Here is a 27,448-nt window from a genome sequence, read left to right as displayed (position 1 = left end):
GTGGATGGATCGTGTCCGTCGCGCTGCTTCCGGTTCGGTTGTCTTTTGTCTGCACGAAGCACCTTTGGCTAAAGTTCATGTTTTGAACTTGAATGCCAAGAAATGAAGCCACGTCGAGTTGTCGAGCAAGCTGCAAATGTTGCGAGCTGAAGCAGACCGCCTTTGTTTGGCAGCAGGCCTGCTTGCTTCGCCTCTCGAGTGCTGAGCCACACGAGGCCACTGGGTGTCGCTCGTGCTCCACCCAAGACGCCTCACCCTTCCCAACTTGACCGCGCTGACGTCACGGCAGTCTGGAGCATCAAGGCCACTTCCACGCCGCTATTGGTCTTGAAAGTCACATGATCACGTCTCCTAGCATCCATAATTATGTTGCTGATATATTTTTTGGCGCCCCCCTCCTCCCCAAAAGATGTCAGCATCCTACTGTCCTTATTGTGTCGGGAGGATCCACGAGTGGGGCTGAAACATGTCAGGTCCCAATAACGTAGCGGCTGGCAACTTCCTCATGGATTCCTTGATGGGAGGATCGTCATCTTACCGGAGTGACGCTTACTCCGGCGGGCCCGGGATGTTCGTCCATGCCGCCGCCGCCGCAGACTACGGCTACTCCGGGGGGAGAAACATGCAGGCTAAGGTGGCCCCGTTTTCTCCCTCCAAGACTGCCGCCGCCGCTGCCGCCGCCGTTGACGGACTCCCGGCCGATGGCCTCCCGCTGGCCACCTTCCACGACGGGCCCTACCTGCCGTCGCAGATGGCCACATGGAGCCCGAACTCCAAGTCCGGGGGGGACTCGCAACCTGTTGCCCCGTGTTTACAAGCGTGCGACGTCAAGGAGGAGGCGTTTTGTGGCCGCTATCCGGATGACGGCAATAAGAGCAAAGACACAACAGAGCCGGCCGTCTACATCCGGCTGGGGGACAATAGCTGCGGGCCCCAGGCGAGCGGCTCCTTCCAGGTGTACGGAACCGAGGGGCGGCTTCGATCGCCCCCCTCCGGATTCTCTCTGGCGCACTCGGCCGTGGCGGCCCAACCGAGTTCGGGCCGACAGAGCGCGAGGGATGTCGGTCGGGCGGATGTTGATGACGAGGGTCATGGCACCAAAGAGAAGGCCAAGAGTGACAGCTTCTCGGATGACTCGGATGTCCAATTCAAAGGTACACTCAATTTGGACCCCCTTACACCCCCCCCCCCGCCTCCCTTAAAACGATTGAACGCGAGAGAGCCCAATAATGCAGACTTCCGCCTCACCCAGCAGCAGCCTGGGACATTAACACCTTTACATTAATGCGTGACAATGTGAGAAGAGCACTTATCATGCTATAAACTCTCTCACACACACAGACACACACACACTCACGCTCACACACACGCGCTCATTACCATTCTTGAATCGACGACTACTTTTAAACTCTCATCATTTATGCTTCTAAATTGTGCCGTGACACCTTTATTAATATTAATTAGAAAAATCGCCCTGCTTTGGTTTATTTAAGACAACAACAAAAAAAGAAGGCATAGCCAACATATTTGAAGATTGCCGCCATGCAGTAAGATCTGCTAAATGCGTTTGCGCTGTTGCACTGCAGCAACAACATCGCGTTTAGAGCAGTTTTAAAACTTCACATTTCAAGGCAGCAACGTTGACGTCGCAACATTTTTTAACTCGAGCAAATGCGTGCGAAGAATTTTCGACAATATGCATTCATTTATTCGGCTTGTCTTATGCGCTCGTGTGTGGTTGTTGATTCATATGAAGACAAGTGTGCGACTCTTTATATGCCATTGACGTGTTTTTTTCCTTTCTTTTCTGCTGCTTTTACTTGGTGCCTGCGTACGTGCATGAGGGTGTTAATGTTTTTGGTGGTACTGATATAAGACTGACCACAGTAGGGTCTTTATTTTTTACTTCCGCTGTGTGTGTGTGTGTGTGTGTGTGTGTGTGTGTAGTGTGTTTGTGGTTGTGTGTAAGTGTGTGTGCGTGTGCTACCGAACAGAACGCATACTCCCCCGCCCTTTTTTTTAATGTTTCGTTTTACACACCACAATTGTTTTATTTTATTTTTTTAAGAATAGAGAACCCTTGTACAAGATCTCTGGCGCTAGTGCACCAAAGTAATAAACCTTTATGGGAGTCTGAGGTCCAACACCGACAGTAAAGTAACCACAATAAAGGAAGGCGCTAACGTGGTTCGTCGTAATTGGATGCAATTACACTCAAAGCAGAGGTAATTGTAGCAGGAAGTATGTTCGCTTGTCAAAATAAGAGCGCATCTCCAGGTACAGCTACATTTAATTAGGATGAATATTATTCTTGGAGCCTGACAGTTCAGTCCTGGGACTCAACAACAACAACAATGGTAAAATAAAAACATAATAATAATAATAATAATAATAATAATAAGAATAATCACAATAATAATAATAATAATAATAATAATGATAATAATAATATTTGTATGTAGAGTCGGTACGTGATCTTAGGCTATATTAGCTTGAAACGTATGTTACCGTTGACAACAATGTGAGTTTTAGGTCTAAAGCATTAATCTAATTTTGCTTCATTGCTATTTGCACACGCCACCTAATATATTTTCTTTTTCTTTACTTTTTTTCATTAAATAGAAAACACTGGCTATGCAACTGACTAGACAAATATAAAAAGCGAGATTGGGTGAATTTGAATGTTTGGCTTGCTTATTTGTTATATTTTTTATCAACTCCATCTCAATGTGGGCTAATTCACTTGTTTCTAATGTTTAAGGAATTCTTTTGTCAGCATGTTTCATGTGTTAAATCCTGCAGCTAGCTAAATATGATAAATTGTTGGCTTTATGAAAGATGGACAGACGTACTGACCGTGTGTGTTTGCGTGTGCATGTGCTTGTGCAGATGTTTCGTCGGAGGAGAAGGCAAGCGGAAGCTGGTTGAAGGCCAAAAGCGGCCGCAAGAAGCGCTGCCCCTACACCAAGCACCAGACGCTGGAGCTGGAGAAGGAGTTCTTGTTCAACATGTATCTGTCCCGCGAGCGCCGCCTGGAGATCAGTCGGAGTATCAACCTGACCGACAGACAGGTCAAGATCTGGTTCCAGAACAGACGGATGAAGCTCAAGAAGCTCAGCAGGGAGAGCCGCCATAGGGAGCAAGGCGCCGTCTATCACTACGTCTAACACGCACACGCACACGCACACGCACATGCAGACACACATGCATACACACTTCAGTCGCTTATAAACATGAAACCATTCATCAACTTCATTTGGACACACACACACAGTGACACACAAAGCACGCACACGTACCCCCCCCCCACACACACACACACACGCGCGCGCAGGGGAGCTAACTTGTCCCTGAGAAAAGTACGAGCGAGTGGGAGAGAGAGGGAGAAAGTGCTGCCGAGAGCATCAGGCCACTTTTAATAGAAGAGAGAGACCATAACCTTGATTTAAATATTATCCAGGTGACCACAGTAAGTCAAGGTCATAAAAATCTAATGTCAGCTTCGCCCTGGAAAGCGTTGGGGGTGGATTTTATGATCTGCAAATATAATGTGCCGCAGCAGTAAAGATGCGCTTTAAAAGGTGTGCGTGCGCGAAGGAGGGCCAATCTGCACATGCACGCGGCGCCGGCTGCAAAGTGCACAAATCACACTTGGAGGCTGCAGAAACAAACAGCATGGAGCAGAAAGAAGGAAAGAAAGAAAGAAAGAACGATGGAGGAGACGCGGCCTGCATGGACAGCAAGGAAAGCGTCTCCTCCCTCCCTCCCTCCATCCGTCCGTCAACGAGAGCACGTGGATTGGACCAAGTCAAGGTAGGACGCTTTTCTTGTCTTGCCGTTTTCTGTTCTTATTTGTGATGTATCGATTGCACTCCGAGGCTTGATTTCCACGTTTTCGTTTGCTGTTGCGGAAGAGCGCGATTTCTCTCTCAGCGGGTGTTGGCCGTTTGACAGCCGTGGAGACGTTGACACTTTATGATGATGGAGATGTGTGTGCTGCTGACGACGATGTTGAGCGGACACGCATGCGGGCTCGTGTTGGCACGTTGCAAATGATTTCGTGTGTGTTGTGGGCGATGTTGTACAGTTGCGATATGGATGAGCGGACTGGAAGGAAGTAACGTCAACCTGCCTGCCTGCTTGCCTGCCTGCTTGCTGCTGCTGCTCGCAGCCTCGCGTGCTTTTGCTGTTGTCGCCTTTGTCTTTGTGCCTCTGGCTTGTCTCCCCTGGTGGATTTTGACCCCTTTTATCACGCAGCTGAAGCGTGGTTTAGGTAGTTTCATGTTGTTGGGGTTGGCTTCCTGACTCGGCAACAAGAAACTGCCTTGATTACGTCAGTTCGTCTTCATCAAGGACACAATTTCATCCCAATGTCTACACTAAATGGAATTGTCAAAAGAATATTTCGCTTCAACTCGCGCGTGTGTGTGTGTGTGTGTGTTGGGGCGGCGGGGGCGCTCAGACATCCCTTGCTTGTCTCGCTGCTGTTTTGTTGCATGCGGTTGTAAACAAAAGGCTTCCGCCATTGGTGGACGGATGCTTGCATGGCCGTTCGGACGCGTGCACGTGGAAAATCAATATGTCTGAAGCTTTCAAGTGAGGCCGCCTTTGGACTGTCGCGTGAGCCGAACATCGGAGACAAAAAAATCATGTGACAGTGATGTGCAGCAGGCACAACTCGCCACCGAGCTTCTGCTGGCTTAGCCTTCCAGATGTGCATTCAAAATCGTCCTTTCGTCCATTTCAAAAGATGAAAACGTGCAGTTACTTGAATTAAATTACAATGCAAAGAATACAATAATATAATACAATGCAACTTTATTTATATTGCGCATTTCACAAGAGCTGTAACAAAAAGAAATCTTCCGTTAATTGTTTTAGCATGCATGCTAATACAAGAGCTGCCATTTTCTGGCTGAAGAAATTGAAAATGAAATGAAAAATGTTTCTGAATATGTATTCTTACCATACGCAATGTTGGGCCAAATAGTTTATCCAAAAATTCGTACTTGTCACATTCAAGTCACGTTGATTTTCTAGCAAAAGGTATTTTACGTTTTGTATAAAAATTACAAGGAGTTGAATTTACACATGAAGGCTGAGTCACAACCAAATGATTTATGCCAAGAGCAATTGATTTGATTTTTTTAGAAATCTCATTTGAATCACATCAGGTGTGTGTCACGAAAAACAATAACATGCATGCACCTCACGTGCTGTTTGCTGATCTCATCGTGATGAGATGAATTCTCATCACGTGTCTCACTCTGCTCTGCATACACGCAAATGATCTTTGGACTCCAAATGTTCTTCTTGGAGGCAATCATGTGCGTTGCTGCTCTGCACCGGTCGTGAGTAGACAGCGTCAAGTCAGATGAGGGAAACCAAGTGAGCAACAATAGTGGCTTGTTGTGCTGTTTGGTTGTGTTGTGTTGTGTAGTTGCCCCCTCGTGGGGCCTGAGGGCCGCCGGTGCGTTTACTGCTCGCTCTCATCCGCTCTTCTTGTCTCATCCTATCGAAAAGTCTCTGGCGGCACTGCCACATGCAAACTGCAAGCTGGGGGGCACAGTCTGGAATCCAAAGTCACTTACATTCAGTCCGCTCAATGGGCGTCTTCTCCTGGAATGCATCTGGGACAAAAGCCTTTTACAGCGCCGCAAACAGTTCACCCTAAAACCATATAAACATAAAGTCATTTCTTTTCACTTTGTAGTAGCGCGCAGAAAGGGAAGCCCTCGGACGCTCACTTCCTGCTCGGGACACTTTGGCCGAGGTGTGACGGCGACACACTGCAGCGCCTGCAAGCTTCAAATGCACCCCCCCCCCAAAAAAAAAAGAAAAAACGAACAACAACAACATCACAACGCTTCGAAACGCCAAAACCCAATGCAACGACACACACACTCACACAGACACACACTGCATTTATTTATTTATTTATTTATAAATAAACAAAAATTATTCCCTTCCGCGCAACGTCATTTGATCCTGATAATGATTTAAAAAAAATAAAAACAGCAATTCAGTAAACCGTTAGTAAATGAATATGCAAAAAAATGCCAATTGCAGTCTACAAATATGCAGCTCAACAGTTATGTCATCTATCAAAATGTAAAAACTAAATGTCTTGAACCCTTTCAATTGTCTTTCGTATTTCTAAATGCTTTGGTTGTTAGTAATGCTAATCATCATCATCACCATCGTATTAATATAGATCGTATTTTTGCTTGCCAATTTTACCGAGGGTCTCTCGGTTTTGTGTTTTTGTTTTTGGTTTGCGTGTGCGTTTTCTCTGCAGGCCAAGATGAAGGCTCGTGCTCCTCTGACGTGTTTCTTTTAGCCGCAAAAACGAACGAAATGTTTCCAACTCTTAAAGTTTCTTCACATGACGCTCTCAAATGTCTAAGTGAATCATATTCTCTTTAAATCCAAACACTCACAACAGAATATACGTATATATATATATATATATATATATATATATATATATATATATATATATATACACACACGTGTATGTGTCCGTGTGTGTGTAGGGGTTTTATTTGTGTCCGACGATGAAGATGATGGCATCAGTGTCTTACTCATTTTTCTGACCCGTTTTGAAGAAAGCAGGCTCGTCTCTTCAAATAGCCTTTAAACAACTTGGACACTTTTGCTAATGATTGAAAAAAATACAATATTAATTGCGGCGGCGGAATTTGAGCCAATGAGGCTTTATGCGTTGTCTGCAAGTCAACAATGTCAGAAATTGTTGCAAAGAACGCAATTGATTATGAAAGGAATCCAAATCAGTCCAATCTTTGCCAGGGAGGAAAGACAAATTTGGATAATGCTGCACGGTGACGTGGATGAATTTGCGCGTTGTTGTGGTCGCTGTTTCGTGTTTAAAATGCATTTGCGGGCGAGCTTGAAGGCTGTCGATGCGATGTTGCATTGTTTCCCAGATTCAGTCACTGTCAAATTTTGATGCACTGCTTGTTGACGAGATGGATGACAAACGTGTCATGGCAGTTGCAGTTGAAGCTTTTGGAGCTTTTTGTGAACGCAAAGTGAAGCAAGGAAGAAATTTCAATATTTGACACCCGCGTTCAAGTCATTGAAGCAAAAAAAAAATGAATGAACAAGCAGTAAATGCTCGGAAGTCATCAATTTAATTTCAGAAAAAGACAAAGGTACACGCATATTAAATATCAGTGTGGTGTTAAAATTAAAGAGAGCCACGCAAAAAAGAGGAAAGGGTGTCATTACAGGCTCATATGTGCCAGTATCGCATGACCAGTGAACACTCGAGTTTAATGGCAGCAACAGAATAAACACACGCAGACCTTCAACCTGCCCCACCCCAAAAAAAACTTTGAAATGATCTTATTGAAGTGAAAAGGAATTTACAGCGAATACATCTGGTGAAACATTTGACGTCATCTGGACTCGGCGATGCTGTCTGGCCTTTTACATTTCATGCTTGAATCTGAACTCTATAAAAACAAGCACACACACACACACACGCACGCCCACACACGCACACACACACGCACGCACACACACGCCTACGCTCCCACGCTCACACGCGTGCACGCGCGCACACAGTAACCCCAAATGCAAACGTAGCCTACAGACGATTATTAGCTTTGGTCAAATTTCTTTTCTTCTGGGATCGTTGTTGACGTCTTGTAGAAGTTACAACTACATTTTTTTAAAATGTATATTTCATTATTTGCTCATGGTCCCACTTTTGATTTTGCGTCATCCACAACAGCGCAACACACTTTCGTTTTTTTTTGGTTTTTTTTTGTTTGTTTTTGCAATGAACTTCAATACGGCCTGAGTTGAAATCAGATTTGTGTGTAGAAGTACCCAGCTGGTGCGGACGAAAAAAACAACAACAAACAACAAGAAGAAAAAACAAACCTGGCCGGAATTTAAAGCTCCCCAAAAACCAATCAGACGCAAAAAGCAGCGACTGATGATGTTGTTTAAATGCACTTTGGGGTCCAACAGTGAGCCCTCCTGCCTGCACGCACGAACAGATCCCAGATCATCTGAAAGCAGATATTATGAAAGTTTGTGAGTGAAAGTTAAAATTAAACTTACTGGCCCGATGTTGTTTGGTGGCACAACATTGCAACCAAATCAGAAACATCACCCGCCTTGTGAGAGCTTTTTTGTTTGCTTGTTTTTTTTTAATCTAGCAAACGCTTTAACTTGGTTTTGAAGCTGCAATGTCTTCGGCCTTTGTGTGTGCGAGTGTGCGTGTGTGTGTGTGTGTGTGTGTGTGCGCGCGCGCTTCACATGCGCACGAGCACAACGTTTTGATGTCAAGAGAGGGACTGTGATGCTGGCTTATTAACGACACGTTTATGAACAATCAAATGGTCGTCGTTAAAATTTATTGACAGGCATTAAAACTTGAACGGCCACTATGTGGAATACAGCCGCGCAAGTGGGCTGCCTGTCAACAATGTTGGGACCCCCTTCTCCACTGTCATGTCCCCGGTTCCCCATTTTAGGAAATGTCGCTGCGCCCTAGCTCTTGAAAACAGCGCAAACTTTATTGTGCGCATCCCGCGTCTGCTGCGAGGATTCGTCTCTCGTCTCTTTAACTGTCAACACCGCCCTGCTTGAAAGAGAAAAAAAAACAACAAACACAAAAAAGCCATAAACCACTTGTCATAATTACTCGTAAACAGCGGCTAAAGAGGAGCGTTTGTGCGAATAAACATGTTCAAGTTGCAATATTATTCACTGCAGTAGCATCAAGATGTATTTTTTTCCCTCCCAGTCGGACAGAGATTGATGACACCGTCAAATAGTGCCGGGCTCCGTTTCAGACGCAGTGTGCGCATGTATCTGCACTGCGTCTGCATAAACCATCCACCATTAGCACTCGCACGCCATATTCGATGCCCCGCAAAAACAACAACAACAAAAAAAGCAGCAGCTGGACTTGTACCTGTAAAGACGTCCACTACGGAGAGTAAAAGTTGTTTAATCCGAAGAAATCGCAAAGCTATCCGGCGGTAAGTGGCGCATTGATCCACCGTGCAATTTTTGTGGGCTAAATACAGTCACATGACGCGCGGGCAGCCAATCAGAGGCAACGGAGCTCGGAGAAATAATTACCTGCCTTGATTGTTCTATGGTCAGATAAAAAAAGTACACATACACGCCATATAATAATCGGATGCATGTAAACGAGTGCGGGCAGCTTCGACATGTCGACCACGGGGCCCATAAGTAATTATTACGTGGACTCCCTGATCAGCCACGACAGCGACGAGGTCCTGTCGGCAGCGGCGGCGGCTGCGGCGGCGGCAGCGGCGGCCGCGGCAGCCGCCGCCACTCGCTTTTCCGGGCCCGCCTCGCACTCTTCCGGCCCACGTCCAGCGTCCCTGGTCGCGGACTGCGGAGACTACCCGTCGTGCAGCTTCGCCGCCAAACCCGCCGTGTTCCCCACCTCGTGGGCGCCCTCGCAGTCGTCGGTGGTCTACCATCCGTACAGCCACCAGACTCACTTGGGCACAGACTCGCGCTACGTGCGCTCCTGGCTGGAGCCCATCTCGGGCGCGGTGCCTTTCCACGGCTACCCGGGCAACGGCAGGCACTACGGCTTGAAACCCGACGCCTTCCCGGAGCACAGAGCCGCCGACTGCCTGGCGAGCACCGGGCGGACCTACACGGATTATCTGTACTGCTCATCCTCGGACATGCGGGACAAGACGCTGCAGAGCCTCCCCTCGCCCGAACCGGAGCTGCTGGCTGCTGCGAAGCATAAAGAGGACAAGCCGGAGCTCGACCCGAGTAAGTTCAAGCTCCTTTTACAGCCGCTTGGCGTTTTTTCCCCTCTTTTTCTTTTTTTTTTGCTGCGAACAACATGGTCCGTAAAGTGAAATGATATCCCCCCCCCTTTCTACTGCAGGCTGTGTAGCTTTAGGAACTATAAAAGACAAACGCTACTGGGCTAATCATACTGGGGCTATAAAAACTTGACGGGATTGTAAAAAAAAAATGTGCAGGAAAATGTTGAATTTTGGTGCAGGGAAGTCATCGCTCGTTGAGTTTCTAAATGTGATCGGTGGATTTGGACTGCTCGGTAAACACACATCTGAGGTCACACGGCCGTGATGCGTGCAGCCATTTTAGGCCCAACACTGAGCAAACCAAAAAAGAGAGACAGAAAGAAAAATAATCCAAAAAGCCCATGCATGCAGTGTTTGCACATACACTTTACTCCGACCAAGGCTTATAATTGCAAGATGACGTGTTCAGATCAGTAAGCGAAAGTCATCCATGCAACTTGAGGAATGTCAATGTGGGCTACTTTATTGGCCAATAAAGTGAATACGCGCATTGAATCTTTTACGATGGTGTTCCTCACAAGTTAAGTGCACTCCCAAGCGAATGAGAGGCGAGCTGCTTTGGAAGGACTTTGGAAGCCCACATGCTGCTTGGACACATTTTGCTCGTTGCTTTCGCGATGGCTCATTACGTGTGTTTTCATTGCAGATAACCCCGTGGCAAATTGGATCCACGCCCGCTCCACCAGGAAGAAACGCTGCCCCTACACAAAGTACCAGACTCTGGAACTGGAGAAGGAGTTTTTGTTCAATATGTACCTCACCAGGGACCGCCGCTATGAGGTGGCCCGGGTCCTCAACCTGACTGAGAGGCAGGTGAAAATCTGGTTCCAGAACCGGCGAATGAAGATGAAGAAAATGAACAAGGAGAAGAGCAACAGCAAGGAGCAATAATGTCGTGACTGTCACGAGTTGAACCACTAAGGACAGCGGCCACGCACGCGTGCACGCAGCAGCAACACCTTCCTCTCTTTATATTTATCAATTGGAAGCCCACGTTCAAGACTGTTGGATGCTTGTTATTTTTCTACGCAAATGGGTGTCGTTTCAAAAAAATAAAAAAAAGCAAAAAAAAATAAAAAATAAAAATAATTCAACATTGACACTTAAAAGGCATTTTTATAAGGGAAATGGTCAAAGTACAATTTGGGCGCGTAGCAGCGCTCCAGAGTGAGACAATACTTGAAATCGTCCGTGTTTCACGCATTTACTACCGCATTTACTTCGCAGGTGGACTTTTTTTGTACAGGATCAAAACATCTGCCACTGTTTGTCTTGTTTGTATTTTTGTGATAGTTGTTGTGTATTTTTTTTTTGCCACTGTAATATCCTATACGAGTTGAGAATGTAGATAGAGATCTGCAAATATAAACTTCATCATCCTAAACTCTTGCGTTCTGTGTTGATTGTGAAACTGACCCTGTGTGTGCATCTAATAAGAACATCTCTTTAAATGCACTATATATATATATATATATATATATATATATATATATATATATATATATATATATATATATATATATATATTATTCTCCAATTTTACTCTGTTGACTCGGACCAAATAGTCTTTTTAGAGTATGTACCCGTCTAAATTTACTGTGTACAAATGTAATTTGCTTTTATTTTTTCCCAAATGTGAACGTTTAGTACAAGCTTTGTTTGCAACTTGTCATTGTCGAATGTGTGTTTTGAATTCGTAAGACCACATTGGGCAAATAAAAGGGCCACAAATGCTGCCGGCCACAGTTGCAATATTAATGGCCAATATTTAATGTCTAAAAACGAAAACCTTAACTTGTTGAAGATCGAATGAGTTTAACTTCGAATAATAATAAAAAAAATGTTGCTTGCAACGCGCTTGTTTCAACGCAGCAGTTGCACAGGCGGAGACAAATTTCCGCGTGCAATTTCGACATTGCACACCCCCCCTCCAAAACAAAAACAAAACAAAAAAAAACCCCTGCACATTTCCAACTTGTCTACCTGGAGTATATTGCCATGTTTTGATACGAGTATGATAAGACGGCATGCGGGCAACCCCGAATGTGAGAGTGAGCGTCGCATTTGCTTTCCCGCCTTGTCGGGGCTAAATGATCTTTTTGTGGTGCTCAACAATACAGACAGGAAGCTGCACTTTCCAAAGGCCGACCGTGTGCATTTCCGCCCGGACACACACAAAAGGCCACCATTTTGCCCTTCTTTTTCACCGCTTTTTTTTTTTTACAAGGCCTCGCCGGAGTTGGCTTGTTTGTCTCAAATGCAGAGCCACAAAGCAAACTCGAGCGACTGGCTAGACGTCTGGCCTAAATGACTTTATGGTTTTAATGGACGCAGCGGCAGGACTCGTTCAAAGGAGTTCCGCGCACCTTCAGTGGAACCTCGGCCCCCTCCCTTCTCTTCGTCCCCCCCCCCCTCCCCACCTCCCACTTCTCACTGGCCAGCTGCAACATCCCCCTCCCTCCCCTGTACTTCATCATATAAGTGCTCTTATTAGGCAACCATTAGATGGGCAACGAGTCAATAGTTGTCGTACATCAATGAACCCCGAAAAGGGCTTAAATGTTTCACAAAAAGACAAATATGAAAATGGGGGTCATATTTTGCAAATTACAAACAAAATGGCGACGCTGTGACGTGATTTGAACAAATGGGGACATTTTGTTGCCCACGCCGTGGTGTTTTGCGATTGGTGGAATGCAGTCAGGTTGCCAAGTGCAGGTATCCGCATGGACGCTAGATGACGCTGTTGCTCCTCTTTTCTGTTCAGGTGCTTTTGAGGCTCGCCTCTGTGAGAGCGAGAAACGACGAAATGACAGCCTTGCTCGTTGGCACCATTTCATGGACAATACCGGATGATTGCTGTCCAAACATGATTTTATTTCGTGCTGATTACAAATATAATTCTGAAATTAACTCCAGCCTTACGAGATAACCACCGCTCTGTATTTGAATTACATCAAGATATACATTGTTAAGCAAATGTTCTTTAGAAATATTTTATACATTTATGAAATAGTGAAAAGGAAAATAATATGCACCGAACCAGGACAAAATAAAATAATCGATATTTTCTAATATGATTCTCAAATGACAATCTGCTTCATACAAAAATGCGCGCTGGTAGAACTCACTTCAAGATCGCAACAATACAATACAACTTTATTTGTATAGCGCATTTCACAACAGCTGCAGCTGTAACAATGATCACTTTGCATACATAAAATAGCAATAATGCAACAACAAAGACAGTCAAATGAAAACACAAATTAATGATACGAACACACTTATTCAAAGTCGACATCAGAAAGCAGCAGAACAGTGTCAGTCTCATTTCTGGTCGAAAGCCCAAGAATAAAAATCTGTCGTCATGGAAGAATAATACGAATACTAATAATACTAATACTAATACAAAAACTAAAACTAACACTAATACTTGATCAATACTATTACTACAGATACAATTGATACTAATAATAATATAGGCCTGATCTTTTGTACTAACACAAACTCGCGCACGCTAATGTGTGCGAGTGTGAGTGCGTGTGCGTGTGTGTGCGTGTGTGTGTGTGTGTGTGTGTGCACGTGCACGTCCGTTGCAGTGATTGGCAATCTGCATATTTATAGAGTGTGAAAGGTCTATAAATTCGCCGAGCGCGCCTTTCATATTTTACGACGATGTGTATAAAACGTTAGTGGCCTCACAAAAAGCACGTTGGCATATTTGGAGAGAGCAAGCGAGCGAGCGAGCGAGCCCGTGTGAGCATTCAAGTGGGACTCGCGAGTGCTGATTGCAGCTAAACATCCAGTGTAAAATTTTATGAACTCTTCCACGCGAGGAGATTTATCCTCGGTGGCTTTTACGGGGTCATTGAGTGGCACCTACTATTCATAGGTCGTGTTTATATTTGCGTGTGTCGGTGTTTTACAGCGCCGGGTGCAAGTGTGCGCTGCCCTGCTTGGCCCCCTTTTACTCGATTACACGAGCGAGGGCCGTGCATGCTTTGCTGTGGATGTCAACGCAACGTCGTTCACGCTTCTTTTCGTTTGCTGTTTGTGTGTGTGTGCGTGCGCGCGAGTTCCTATATATAGCTTCGGTTATTGTTTGTTGATCTTCCCACACTCGATGCCGATTGTGGTTGTTGTTTTTCTTGCATTGTAATTTGTGTATTCTTGGTTTATTAGCGCTTTGCAATGGCGTTGTTTGTCTGGCGTGCATCATTTACTCGCGGTGCTTTTTGTTTTGTTGCTGCGCTCACGCTGCTTATGGACATTGTTATTATTGTTGTCATTGTTCACTGCAACAGCCCACCAGAGGTCAAGTATAACGCTAAAATGGCGTTTCATCCGTCACTGGCCACGATGAGGGGGTGCATTGCTTCGTCTTTATTTAGAGCGGAACTTCCCTTTGTAGAGCAGCAAAAAGGCTCAGCAGTTCGGACTGTTTGAAAATGTCCTCCACTGCTCAGGTGATCACATTGTGATGATTGCAGGCAGCTCCTCTCGAGGTGTGCCTTTACAGTATCCGTATAGGGCCTCATGTCTGACCGCTATGGAAAAGATGAAGGGGATGGGGATGGGAGGGGGAGGACAGGGAGGAGGGGGCGCCTGCAGTGGGGGTGGTAAGCTAAAAAAAGGGGAAAAAAAAGAGCACGCAGAGCCTGTGACTGTGCCGGTGGAGCACGCCAAGCTTTAAGTTTAGATAAGACGCGCACATGCCATGAGCCGGACTTGAGCCTGCAAAAAGCCGGGGCGGAAAAACAACAACACGCGGCGACAGCAGCGACAGCAGCGACAGCAGCGACAGCAGCAGCAGCCCACGCAGCCCACGCAGGGAGCGATCCGATGAGAGCAAAGGCTCAGCGCCAGTGAGCTGCCGTGGATTGTCCAAAGGGGCAGCGTTCCTCCAGTTCCGGTTTTGTGTGGACGCGCCGTGTGCGAGTTGCGAGCCCAAACAAAAGGCTGCCATCACCCTCGCCGAGATCTTCCACGGCCGCGAGAGAGCGAGCGAGAGAGCGAGAGAAAGAGCGAGCGCGAGCGAGAGCGAGAGCGAGAGCGAGGCGCACCGCTGGATGCAAAAACAAACATGAGCTCCTATTTTGTCAACCCTCTTTTCTCCAAGTACAAAGGCGGCGAGTCCCTGGAACCAACTTACTACGACTGCCGGTTCCCACAGAGCGTCGCCCGCAGCCACACGCTGGTCTACGGAGCCGGGGCGGCCGCGCCGGGCTTCCAGCACCCGTCCCACCATGTGCAGGACTTTTTCCACCACGGCACCACGGGCATCTCCAACCCGGGCTACCAGCAGAACCCGTGCGCCCTGGCGTGCCACGGCGACGCGGGCAAGTTCTACGGCTACGAAGCCCTGCCGAGGCAAACGCTTTACGGCAGCCAGCAAGAGGCGAGCCTGGCGCAGTACCCGGACTGTAAATCGTCGGTAGGCTCCAACCCTGGAGAAGGACAAGGCCACTTGAACCAAAGCTCCTCTCCCAGCCTCATGTTCCCCTGGATGCGACCCCACGGTTAGAATTTGCACTTTTCGCTATCATTGTGTTGTGAGCGTCTGCACCAGATTGTAATATTCGTGATGCGTCTACGCGTGTGTCGGTGTGTGCGTGTGTGTGCATGTGCGTGTGTGCGTGTACTGTACGGAGCAAATCATACCGGGAACATGTAGAGGCGGCACTGCAGTGCCGCCTCTACATGTTCGTGCAACTCCAATTTAGCGATGGGAGCATGACAGCCATTTGATATTTCACAACACGGCGCAGTCATACTTGAAAGACATGACACTGACTTCAAAACGCATTCTCATCCGAGAAGAGGTCGTCTGCTTCTTTTATTCCGAATTATCCATGCGGCCTACATGAATAATGACACGCACACGCTCACACATTCGAAAAGACAATCAGACACACTTAACCGTGGCCATCGTGTGCACGAGCGTTTATTTTCTTTGGTTGTTTTTTTTTTTTTTTTTTAATTGCGTGACTGTTTGCCCCTCCAGCCCCAGGACGACGCAACGGCAGGCAGACTTACAGCCGCTACCAGACTCTGGAACTGGAGAAGGAGTTTCTCTTCAACCCTTACCTGACCCGCAAGAGGAGGATCGAGGTGTCGCACGCTCTCAGCCTGACCGAGCGGCAGGTGAAGATCTGGTTCCAGAACCGGCGCATGAAGTGGAAAAAGGAGAACAACAAGGACAAGTTTCCGGGTCAGAGGGGAGAGGCCGAGGCCGAGGAGGAGGGCAACGAGGACGGTGAAGGCGAAGAGGCGGAAGACAAGGAACCGGAAGAGCGAGAGGAGAGCAAGGAGTGATTTTTATGGGCCTTTTTTATGGTTATAGGGCTGAAAAAGAGAGAGAAAAAGGAGAGCGAGGTCTCATAAACGGAGCAGGAGTCGCAAGCGCGTCATCTTTATGACCACCCTTTCGTTTTGTCAAGTGGGAACAGGAATCCCGACAATATTCCTGTCATCAATAGGCACATTTAGCCCTTGTCATCCAACGGGATTGACCTTCTTTCGTTAAAAAAAATTCAATAAAATAAAAAAATAGACGCTCTCCATTTTGTTTTGTATTTCAACTGCTGCCCTTGCAAAATAAAACAAAAAAGGGAAATAAAACGCATGTTAGATGATTTGTAAAAAAAATGGCCAAGCTAATTTTTTGGACAACTGCATCAAAATCAGTTTAGACGACCACGATGCAAACTGTAAATATAGACGCCCCCCCCCCAAAAAAAAAAACAAAACAAAAAATAAAAATAAAATAAACATCATTTCAAAAGTAGACCTTGTAAACTGAATGGAGGGTTTTTAGTGGCGTGTTCAGTCATCATTGCAGCAGTTTGTACAAACCAGACATTTTTATTATTATGATTATGGTGATTATTATTGTCATTGTTGCCGTTTTAGTCGTTTTGTTTCCACATGAATGGCCTGAAAGCAGCCATGAGCTTCTCACATGCGCTTTTCTTTTCTCATTTTTTGGGGGGTGGGGGTGGGGGTGGGGGTCAGGGAATTGCAATCGTTTGAAATCTTTTGATGCTACCTAAACCTGGGGAGAATTGCAATAGAGATTTCTGAATATAGAGATTTCATACGGTTTTTCATTGGAAAGTGTTAAATATACACACACACACGCACACGCACGCAACACAGAAGCAATCTTCTCTTGTTATTAAGTTATGTAGTATTTAGCCAATACTTGTTGAAGACAATTGTGTTGAAGTCTTGGCAAGGCAATTAGCAATTAGCTCGAAGCCAAGCAAGCAACAAAATGACGAGCTTGTTACCTGCAGGCTTGCAGGCACTACCTAAACTTCGGAGCCACGATGCCTTTGCAGCATTCACACTCGAAACGAAACGAGGCGAGACAGTGGCACGAACCCGGACGAACGACAAACGAGTTCCCCAACAACTCAAACTGCCTACAACGCACATTGACTGCGCCTACCTGCGACAATTACAGCGAGTTTCTTTCTTTCATTTTTTTTATTTCAACGTGCTGGTGAAATAGACTAGTTGGTTTTGTTTCGTTTTGTTTTCGTTTTCGTTTTTTTTTTGCACTGAATATAACCTTTATCTACGTCTTGTTCCATATTGATGTTAACAATTATGCTCGTTTCCTGGTGTTTCTCCTGTGAAAGACGACATTGTGTTCCGCCATTGTTGATGTTAAGTCACAAATAAAGATGATGGCTCACAATCATTTCTTCCTGTTTTCTTTTTTATGACATGCAGCCTCCCATTGATTGCCTCCATTCTTTCCCTCTTTCTCCCTCACACACACACACACGCGTACACACGCACACGCACGCACACACACACTTACACACACACACGCACGCACGCACACACTTACACACACACGCACACGCACACACACACCCACACACACACGCACACGCTCACACTAAAATATATGAATATGAATAACGCCTTCGGCTGCCTCCTCACAACAGCACATTTTTTTCGTTTATTGTTTTCTTCGAAATGGGCTGATCATATCAACACACACAAAGATGGGTTCGTGGCGCTTGTACACTGTACAATATTCGGTCATGATGGCAAAGGATTCTTTTTAGCTAGTTAACAACATAAAATTTGTATTGTAAAAATGAACTAGCAGTTTAAATAAATTCTTTCATTTTCCTTTCGCGTGGAATTCACAGCGTGCAAAGTGTCCAAAGTCTTTCTCTTTTTGATGAATCCCTTTAATAATGAGATCATAAAAACTTCCTCTCTTTAGGGAGTTTTTTATAATGAATCTTTGAGTGATTAATATCGGTGATGAATAAACATCCGCTGCGCTATTAACAATGGCGAGGCTTTAGAATGTAGCGAGCAAGCAAGGTGTGGCTTGCATGGAGCAGATCGATTGCGAGCAGGCTTCACGCACGCCAGGCCGAAAGACACAACATGCTTGAAACAATGTTTTGTCATTTCAGTGGTTCAAACGCAAACTTTTCAATGGAACAAAGTGCATTGAATGAATGGATGAATGAATGAAGGAATGAACACGTTTATTGGTCACCCCATACGTTAAAACAATGGATGGGACCAAAGGCTGGGGGCAAAGCTCCAGCTTTTGTATGACCCCCCCCCCATTCCTAATTCACATTTCACCATATAATATTATGTTTGCGTATCGTTCAATTCATTTAAAGTCTTTCTTTACAGTAAAATAGTACTAAATTAATTCATGTGCCTCTACTGCTTTAATGTTGAAAAAATAAAGAAGAGAGAGAGAGAGAGCACGTGTGTTTAACATATATAATATATTTTGGATTAATCACCTGAGTTAACGCTTTAATTTTGACAACCTAATATATTTAATATATATATATATATATATATATATATATATATATATATATTTATAGTGTATGGAATATTTTTTTATGAATAGCTACACACACAGACACGCACAAAAACATACATTTGTATGTACAAATACAAATGTATTTGTGTCTCTGTGTGTGTTGCTTCATGAAAGAAATACTCCATACAGTATACTCGTTAAATAAACTCTGCACAAATAGAAAATCTATGATGTGTATATATATATATATATATATATATATATATATATATATATATATATATATTTACATATATACAGATAGATAGGCCTGTATATTAAAAAGCTAAAATAAAATTAAAATAGTTTTTTCTGTTTAGTAGTTTTGTCTATTTTTGAGTGAATGCCTTCAAAACAAATGATGTCTTTAGTGTGCGGATTAGAGTGTCGAAGCAAACGAATGAAATCGGAACGACACAAATGAAATGCACATTACCGCATTTCAATTTTATTGGTGTTAAAAAAGTCAAATCTTCTCTCCAATCACCTCAACTGTTTTCACACTCATTATTATCGTGGCCAACAAAATGGCTTAAGTGGTGCGTTTTGCCACCTTCGTAACAAGAAATTCTCGTGCATGGCTTATTTTACTGTGCCTTCATTTTGTACACACGCGTGCACCAACCCGGATGTGGCAACATTTGGTGTGTACACATCAGCCTCGATCTAGTGTGCGTGTTTTCACCAGAGGGCTTCCTCACATTACCACTAAAGTTTAGTGTACCTGTCGTAAACTTTATTGGTGGTGTAAAGGCGAGGCTGGCCATCATTTTTTGGGCGTCTTTTGTGTCTGCTGGCGGTTCCGGTGCGCCCCTAAACTCAGCCGTCCTTCCAAATCCTATTTTGAAAGGCTAGTTTTATTTTCAGCCGAGTGTCGTTGCATGTTTGCAGCATTAAAAAATGAATGCTTGCCGAATAATATTTGCAACGTGCTCAACTGAATGCGCCGAATTGTAGTCTTTGTTACTTTGGAATTCGATAGGTGTCTGAATTTTTGGGTGTCTTCTTGTTTTTTTTTTCCTGCCGTATTGAAGAAAGTGCGTCATATGAATGCGACTGTCAGGTGTTAGGTGACATTCTGCTTGGCCTTTGTTTTGTTTCCAACGTCAACATGTTCAAGTTTTTGTTGGATTTGATCGGTTGACCGCGCAAGGCAGTGCGCGCTCTTGATTGGACGCGTTGCGTCATGTGAATGAAGAGGCCAGAGGCCTTCCGTCGGCTTCGTCTCATTGCAGTCAACTCTCTGCTCTCATTATGCCTTTGTTTATTTGCACTGCACACCCTGAAACTATTTGCAATAGCATCCTACGTCGCTTGTGCAGCGTGTCCTCCTGTCACATTTCTTGCCTTGCCGCCATACTTTGACAACACGCCGACAAATGTCAGCGGCCGAGTTGCGTCTTTTGCGGCTGCTTCTTTTTTTTTTGCATGTGTTGTATCTTTGCTGCATTGGAACGAAGGGAGAATGGAGAAGATGGGTGCAAACATTCCTGGTTGTTAAAGGGAGAAATTTACAGCTGAGTAATAAAAGTTTACGACTCACGGCTCGCCGTGATTGGCTGCAGCGAGCCACGTGGCTCACGCTCTATGAACATGAACTTTATGCTGTTGTCTATTCCCTGCTCCTTCCTTTGAATCGGCAGCACAGCAGGCTGCAGTCGTGTAAAAGCTTCCTTTTTCTTCATGCACTCCAACGTGGACGCCCAACACGTTTGGGCGCGCGTTCGCCTTCTCTCGGCCGCCCGCGGGCGCGGGCATCTCGGTGTCTCGCAGCCAGCCTGCAGCCGCTCTCCGTCCGGAAGACGGAAGCAAAAGGAGCTGCAAAAACCGACTTTGCTATGCTGCATCCTCATAGGCTGCGTGCGTGCGTGCGTGCGCGTTAGCGAGCGAACGAACCAAGATGGAACACCCACGGAGCTCCCGCGGAGGCGCTGCTCAGGTAGGACCGCTCATTTGTCTCCTTTCTATCTGTGCTCGTGTTTGGAAGCCGCGCGTGGCCTCGTGGGCGAGGCGGATGCGTGTGACACGATGGCGAGATGCATGCGTGGGGGCGCGCGTGACCCGTGGGAGCCTCCGCGCCACAGCGGCGGTGCTGGCTGTCTTGCTGGCGGCCAGGAGCACCTGAGTGGAGACTTCCACGGTTTAGCATTTGAACGCTGATGTGGCCACTGTAGCGTTAGCAATTAATTACTCCGAGACGCTTTTTCTTTTTTTTCTTCTTTTTTTCGACGCGTCCTGCCATGATTACTGTTAGAGCTGAGTGATGTATTGTAATTACGTTCTTGTTGTTACATTCAAGTGTGTGCCAACAGACTGTTGTGTATCACGCACACACGCGCACACACACGCGCACAGAACGCGAGTAGAGACACATGCACTGACGTCGTGGTAGCGCCCCACACTGCCCCCTAGCGACCAGTCATGTTGCATGTGGAAGTGGGCGGGGCAGCTGTTGTTTTGAGCTGCTTGCTGCTTCACTGCGGATGTCAACTGACCCACTTGTGTGCGCGAGCGTGTGTCTGCTGCTGTGCGCGTGCGCGTGCGCTGGTCGGCGACGTCTGCTTTCGTCATGCTGACTTGGAGAAGCTTCACTTGGTGCCGATCAACACCTCACCTTGCTTTGTGCAAGCAGGACACAATTACACGGAGAGGTTGCAAGATCATCTTTATTGTCGTTCATGTTTACTGACATGAGGAATTATAATCACAGCTGTGTCAAATGAGACGTGTGTGTGCGTCTCTTTGTGTGTGTGTAGTATGAATGTACATAGTACCGGGGAACTACTCACTAGCAAGATATATATCAAGCCATCAAACGCATTCCAGCTTTTTTCCCTGACGGAAGTAGACAAAAAATATCCCAGGATACACGTGTGGATAACAGCTGCACCGCGTGTGTGTGCGTATGTTGGGGTGTGTCTGTGTGTGTGTGCGTGCGCGCGTGTGTGTGAGTGAACGTAAGCGTTAATGTGTGTTTGTGTGCGCGCCTGCGTCTTTAATTTGGCTATGAGCATTATGAGTTTGGTCCTCAATTTAACATTAAAGTGATTTTATTATCCTTGACACATTTTACATCATTTAATTAATTTGAAACCACACAACATAAAGGTGTGTGTTTTTCAGAGCTGCTACATTTTACAGTGTGTGAGGCAACACAAATTGTGTGCTTTAAAAGGTATTCGCGGATCTGTGTGCGTGTGTGTGTGCGTGTGTGTGTGCGCGGGGGTGCGTGTGTCTGTTTGTGTTTCCCCCGTGCCGAAAATTAACAAAGGCTTTGTATGCTGCAGGAAAAATGTAATTATTGTCAATTCGTGCTTCTTGAAGCCTCGTTAATCCTTCTGAGCCGCCCTTGCAAGTAGTTTGTTGTCCCCTCGCGAGGCTCTGCTGCTGTAATGGTCCACTTCTGTGCCTGGACAGAGAAGCAAGCAGTCCATTTTAATACATTTCCATTTACAGTGCCGCTTGCAGTTTGGAAAGGAAAAAAAGAACAAGGTGGAAGGCCCAATGCTTCATGTTTTTCGCTGTTAAATAAAGGTCCATTGAAGTCCTCCATCTGTCCCTATCACCACATTTAGAACTCCCGACAGGGCAAAAGTTTTTGCCCACTAATGGTCCTAATTTATGACGTGTGGATCAACATGCCGCTCGCTGGCCACTGGCTTCCTGAGTGCATATAACGAGCATAAAGTCCAACACTTCCGGACGTAATTGGGCCAGCCTGCCACGCTAAAGTGCCTATAGATGGCTTTACATTGTTACAACCAGAATTAGTCCTTATTAGAAAGGGCAGCAAAAGGGGAAAACATCAAGACTTACCAGACTCAAGCTTTCTGGCTGCGTTTTAATCATGACGGATAATGTAGAAATTGTACAGTGGTCATAAAACGAACAGTATGCATGCCATGTGAAGTCACAGCAGGAAAAACAAACAACAAAAAAAAGCCGTTTCTGCAGTTTCACTTGGGCACATATGGCTGCTATCTTCATTAAACCCTAATTTGAAACATAATGATAATAATAATGATAATAATAATAATAATTATAATAATAATAATGATGATGATGATAATAATCATGATAATAATAATAATGATAAAAATAATAATAAATGCCATTAAAAATAAATATTAAGAATACTAAGAATAATATTTAGAATAAGAACGAGAATAAGAATAGACGTTAATTAAATGCAATTCTGTTTGTTCGTACACATTTTTTCTTCCCAAACTAATGAGCGGCAAAAGTGTAGCAAAAGGCTCCTTTGGAGCAGCTCAAGCCACCCTTGTGACGCGCCTGATGGGCCGCAATAAAACCGTAAAACACGACGGCAAGACTGACCTTTCTAATCGTGCACAGTGGCTGCAGCTTTGCTGCATTCCAGCCGGCCAGGCAGGCAGCCTCAGTCGGCACACATCGCAGGCTTCGCTCCTCGGCTTTTTATTTGCAGCCCAAACTTGATGGGCCGCGCTCGCTCTTTGTGGTCTGCCGCTTTTGCCCGTCGCTGGGGAAAGGAAAATATATTAAACAAAAAAAAAAGCATAATTCAATCCATTTGTCGAGTGAAGACGGGTGGCAGATTTCAATATGAATCCAGTTTAGAATTAATCAACCGCTCAACCAAAAAACAAAAAGTAAATCATAAAACTTGCACTGCAAACGTGCACATTTTTGCGGCGCAAATTGTCAGACGACGTTGATCGTAAAATTTAGAGGTCATACGTGGCAACATTTGCTGCAAAGGCGGATGCTCACCACATATGGCCTCAAATACGGCGAAGGGAAGCAAGGTTTTATGGCAAGTCACTTCCTCGTCTCTTTTGTGGGTTGTTGAGGCTTGCACAACAAATCAATGAGGTGCACGAACACCCGCAGCCCGGGAATGCACTTTGGAATTGCAATTTGCAATTTGCAATTTGACCTGTTGAAAAGTCCTCTTCAATTTGGATTTCTACCCAATATGTTTCTTTTATTTATTATTTTTTTGGAGCCCCCCCCCCAAAAAAAAAAAATTTGGGTTTTGTTGCGTGGGGAACAACGACATGAAAAAAAGGCAAATTGAGATTCACTCGCAGCCAATTTATCAGGGCAGAACAAAAGTGGGCCGCAATTCTAATATCCGTTTGGAGTTGTACAAATCACACACGCATGCAGACAATCGCTCAAGTTTTGCGTGTTGGTGGTGCGCCTCAAAAGCAATTTGCAAAGCCATTATTTGTCGCTCAGATAATCATCGGTTTGCTTGCTCTCTTGCACGGCGCACGAAACAGGAATGCACACGTAGGACGGCAACCACTCACAACTTCGAACTGCTTCAAAAGTCTCGCTGCCGGCGCGCGAGTGTGTGTGGAGTGTTTCGATGTGAGGAACCAGCGCGTTTTGTTCAGCATGAGTGTCACAAATAATGTTCATTAAAACACTTTTTTTTACATCTTTATGCTTACAAGCGGTCATATCGCTTTGCTGCAGATCTTTTTTTGTGAGCTGGGGAACGTCACTTGTTTTATTGCCCTCACACAAGAGAGACCATAAACGCATTCTTACCACCTCCCCCTTGTTCACTGCAACAAAAAAAAGCTTTGTAAATTGCTCACACGTCCACCAATTTGTCTCGCCGCGTGGACATTTTGACGCCATGCGAGAAAGTCATCGATTGTGGTTTGCAAATATGAAATGTCAATTTTCATCTGTAACGTTCCATCTTGGCGAAAGTGTGTGTGTATGTGTGTGTGTGTGTTTAAATGTATTTTGAGGGGAAGCATTGAATATTTTGGTCACAACACGAGCACTCATAGAGTTTGCACTCAATGTGGGATTAAAAGATAATATCTTTCATGGCTCTTTGGACATGACTAGGTGGGGATTTGAATGCAAATGTGCCCCCTCCATTGGAATCTCATCAGTCCCAATTGCCTTTATGAAAGTAAACACCTCCTTCGCGGCGCTCACAAGACGAGTACGCATGGTGTGTGCGCGTGCGTGTGTGTGTGTGTGTGTGTCACTTGCACTGTTTATCGGCATTTTGCACTAATGCTCCGGCTCTGGGCTACAAGCTACAGTTTGTAGCGCACTCCCGCCTCGCCATTGGTGGAGCCGGGTCAGCTGACTTCGTCATATTGTCTGCGAGCGAGCCAAGCCTCGACTATAACACTCGGCTTTGTGCGTCTTAGCGGAGATTGCAAATTAATAATATTGACTCGTCAAAGTAGCGGGGAAGCACACAAGTGGAGGTGCGATCGGGGGAACACGCGAGAGAGGGGGGGGCAAAAAGAAAAAAGAGAGAAGAAGAGCTCGCAGAAAGGTGTGGTTGGCTGACACACGCGGGAGGGAGATTTACAGGGAAGGAAGATTGAAAAGCGAGCGATAAAGAAGTGGGGAGAGTTGCAGAAGAGGGTTACGAGGCAAGGTATGAATTCTTATTTCGCCAACCCGTCGCTCTCCTGCCATCTATCCGGCGGCCAAGACGTTCTGCCCAACGTGCCCATCAACTCCAGCACCTATGACACAGTCAGACACTTCTCGTCGTACGGCGCCGCCGTCAGCCAGAACCATCGGATATACGCCGGCCCTTTCTACTCGCCCCAGGACAACGTGGTGTTCGGCTCGGGCCGGGCGCAGTACGACTACGGCTCCAACGTCTTCCTGCAGGACAAGGACGTGCTGCCCAGCTGCAGGCAGGCAAACATGGGACTGAGCAGCGCGCAGAGCCACATCGGCCAAGACTACACGTTGGAGCAGGGCAGGGCGGCCCAGGAGCAGAAGAGCAACATCCCGATCTACCCGTGGATGCAGCGCATGAACTCACACAGCGGTGAGTTTTACTAGCAGCAAATAAATTAAGGAAATGGGCCCCCTTTTACGATTTGTCTCACCAAGAGAGTAAGCTACTTTTTATGGCCCCATAAAACACGACTGTATCTCCTTGACTCGTAGACGGGCCTTTTGCATGTGCAAACAAACAGCTTGCGTTTAGGCACACCCAACCAACTCTTGTACATGCTCGAATTTATTGATACAACAAGGCCGAGATGACCCCCACCCACCAACAAACAAACAACAAAAAAAACCCTGATAAATAAATGCAACAAATACACTACTCCATTTTGAACGGGCGACTTTGTACCCCAGCAGGAGTGGGCTACGGGACAGACAGACGCAGGGGACGCCAGATCTACTCCCGCTACCAAACTCTGGAGCTGGAGAAGGAGTTCCACTTCAACCGCTACCTGACCCGCCGCAGACGCATCGAGATCGCCAACGCGCTCTGCCTGACCGAGCGCCAGATCAAGATCTGGTTCCAGAACCGGCGCATGAAGTGGAAAAAGGAGAGCAACCTGACTTCCACGGTGGCCGGAGTCGAGTCCACGGCGGCCACGCAAGACGACGAACGCGGCGGCGGCGGCGGCGGCGACGACGCGCTGAAAGACGTCAAAGAGGACGAGGACAAGAAACAGAAGGAATAGTTGCGGCCAAGTGGAAAATAGAACAGCAACGATACTACCTAAAAATGGAGCTGAAAGGGACAACACTGCATGATGGCTCCCCTCGTCGTCTTCCTCATATCACAGGGGTGATGAGCCTTAAAGAAAATTCATAATCCCGATCATTTCAGCCACATTCTGAACCCTGTGACTCTGGATCACTCTTATGTTGTTACTGTTATTATTATTTTTTATTTTTCTTACCTCTCAGTGTCACACTTGTATTGTGCAAATAATAATAATAATTTAAAAAAAAAAGTATTAATTCCTATACGTGATTTCCAATGCCAGTATAAACTATTTATCCCCCACGCAGCCAAGGCATCATCACTGTGAAGTCTCTGCATATGCGCCAAAAACAGTGTTAAGTTAGTCTCGACATTCCACGGAAGGAAGGAATTGGACCCTCCATTTGGTCGCAGTGTCATGCAGGCTACTACTTGAATATATAAAATGTAAACAAATAGCTCTTCAGAAACATGAGCGTTGCGCGAATAGACTGCACTACACACACACGCGCACACGCGCACACACATAGAAATATGTGACTGCAAACAAGCCGATCAACTAGCAGATATTATGCAAATCCTTAAAGGATGAATGTGCATTTAGTTGCTTTGATAGAACACCAAATTGCGCTTATCCCACTGCGCCTTTTTTCGTTTGACCCTGTGACACAATTCCCTGTGAGAAATATATCATTTTTTTCATTTGAAAGTTCCTGTTTTGTCTTAATTGTGTATCACGGAATAAAATATTTGTCAAACTTTACCTGCCTTTTGTGAAGTGTCTTCATGTCGTGTCATGTGCGTGCAGTGAATTTGGGGCTTTCAAAACAAGCGAATAGCTTGGCCACACTATTACAGAAACACATTTTGGACGAGGGGATATAAAAAAACAAAACTAAACATTTTCGTATGGACATCATATAGGTGCTTCATGTTCTGAGCCACTGTGCTTGATTGGAACTAAAATGAGGTTGACATGATCCAACTCTTTTGTGTTTTTGAACATTCGTGTGTTTTTATTTCATTTCTATCATTTTTTTCTGGGAATGGCGAGCGAGTGGATGATTGCATGCAGGTTGTGTGTGTCCGAGCGGGGGTTTCCTTTTCCTTCCCGTGCCGTCTTGCCCCCTTCCCAACAGCAGATGACGCTCTTGTCCTTCTGTGCTGGCCTTTTTTCGCGAACGTCTGCTCGCCCTGCTCCCCAGCCGCAGCAGCTCAAAGTTTACTGGACACGTTTTTGCT

At 45.7% G+C, this 27,448-nt stretch overlaps 4 protein-coding genes and 1 long non-coding RNA gene across 8 annotated transcripts in view; all 5 read left to right on the top strand.

The window, feature by feature from the left end:
• The first annotated feature begins 451 nt into the window (after nt 1-451).
• LOC148339315 (homeobox protein Hox-C10a-like) lies at nt 452-3,167 on the top strand. The gene is made up of 2 exons (XM_088291358.1): nt 452-1,154; nt 2,890-3,167. The coding sequence occupies exons 1-2, from the start codon at nt 467-469 to the stop codon at nt 3,165-3,167; spliced, it is 966 nt and encodes a 321-aa protein (XP_088147484.1). The 5' UTR covers nt 452-466.
• Nucleotides 3,168-3,583: 416 nt separating this feature from the next.
• The window catches only part of LOC148339309 (uncharacterized), a 45,615-nt gene continuing 21,750 nt past the window's right edge, over nt 3,584-27,448 (top strand). The window contains exon 1 of the long non-coding RNA XR_015842512.1: nt 3,584-3,813. This is a non-coding gene — a long non-coding RNA (uncharacterized LOC148339309). The remainder of the gene's footprint in view (nt 3,814-27,448) is intronic.
• On the top strand, nt 9,216-10,825 carry hoxc9a (homeobox C9a). Its single transcript, XM_088290601.1, has 2 exons — nt 9,216-9,801; nt 10,507-10,825. Exons 1-2 carry the CDS (start codon nt 9,216-9,218, stop codon nt 10,749-10,751), a joined length of 831 nt encoding a protein of 276 aa, XP_088146727.1. The 3' UTR covers nt 10,752-10,825.
• On the top strand, nt 14,664-16,808 carry hoxc8a (homeobox C8a). The gene is made up of 2 exons (XM_088290305.1): nt 14,664-15,379; nt 15,865-16,808. The coding sequence occupies exons 1-2, from the start codon at nt 14,944-14,946 to the stop codon at nt 16,173-16,175; spliced, it is 747 nt and encodes a 248-aa protein (XP_088146431.1). The 5' UTR covers nt 14,664-14,943; the 3' UTR covers nt 16,176-16,808.
• On the top strand, nt 20,003-26,866 carry hoxc6a (homeobox C6a). Of its 4 annotated transcripts, none has more exons than XM_088290302.1 (3): nt 20,003-20,659; nt 25,181-25,528; nt 25,849-26,866. In XM_088290302.1, the coding sequence occupies exons 1-3, from the start codon at nt 20,404-20,406 to the stop codon at nt 26,178-26,180; spliced, it is 936 nt and encodes a 311-aa protein (XP_088146428.1). In that variant the 5' UTR covers nt 20,003-20,403; the 3' UTR covers nt 26,181-26,866. The 4 variants fall into 4 exon arrangements, with proteins under 4 accessions (XP_088146428.1, XP_088146427.1, XP_088146430.1 ...); XM_088290301.1 differs by having other exon boundaries at nt 25,846-26,866; XM_088290304.1 differs by having other exon boundaries at nt 20,513-20,659; nt 25,303-25,528; nt 25,846-26,866.

Source organism: Idiotropiscis lumnitzeri, chromosome 3 (genome assembly GCF_059441095.1).
Source record: "Idiotropiscis lumnitzeri isolate Australia: NSW breed Sydney's pygmy pipehorse chromosome 3, RoL_Ilum_1.0, whole genome shotgun sequence".
In the NCBI taxonomy this organism is placed as follows: domain Eukaryota; kingdom Metazoa; phylum Chordata; class Actinopteri; order Syngnathiformes; family Syngnathidae; genus Idiotropiscis; species Idiotropiscis lumnitzeri.
This window is presented reverse-complemented; position numbering and strand designations above follow the sequence as displayed.

Excerpts from the sequence above, each read along its gene's own strand:
- LOC148339315 (XM_088291358.1), top strand. The coding sequence starts at position 467 with ATGTCAGGTCCCAATAACGTAGCGGCTGGCAACTTCCTCATGGATTCC. Across the intron at positions 1,155-2,889 it reads CTCGGATGTCCAATTCAAAG|ATGTTTCGTCGGAGGAGAAG; the intron begins GTACACTCAATT and ends GTGCTTGTGCAG.
- hoxc9a (XM_088290601.1), top strand. The coding sequence starts at position 9,216 with ATGTCGACCACGGGGCCCATAAGTAATTATTACGTGGACTCCCTGATC. Across the intron at positions 9,802-10,506 it reads CAAGCCGGAGCTCGACCCGA|ATAACCCCGTGGCAAATTGG; the intron begins GTAAGTTCAAGC and ends TTTTCATTGCAG.
- hoxc8a (XM_088290305.1), top strand. The coding sequence starts at position 14,944 with ATGAGCTCCTATTTTGTCAACCCTCTTTTCTCCAAGTACAAAGGCGGC. Across the intron at positions 15,380-15,864 it reads CCCCTGGATGCGACCCCACG|CCCCAGGACGACGCAACGGC; the intron begins GTTAGAATTTGC and ends TTGCCCCTCCAG.
- hoxc6a (XM_088290301.1), top strand. The coding sequence starts at position 20,404 with ATGCACTCCAACGTGGACGCCCAACACGTTTGGGCGCGCGTTCGCCTT. Across the intron at positions 20,660-25,180 it reads CCCGCGGAGGCGCTGCTCAG|ACGTTCTGCCCAACGTGCCC; the intron begins GTAGGACCGCTC and ends CCGGCGGCCAAG. Across the intron at positions 25,529-25,845 it reads GCGCATGAACTCACACAGCG|CAGGAGTGGGCTACGGGACA; the intron begins GTGAGTTTTACT and ends TTTGTACCCCAG.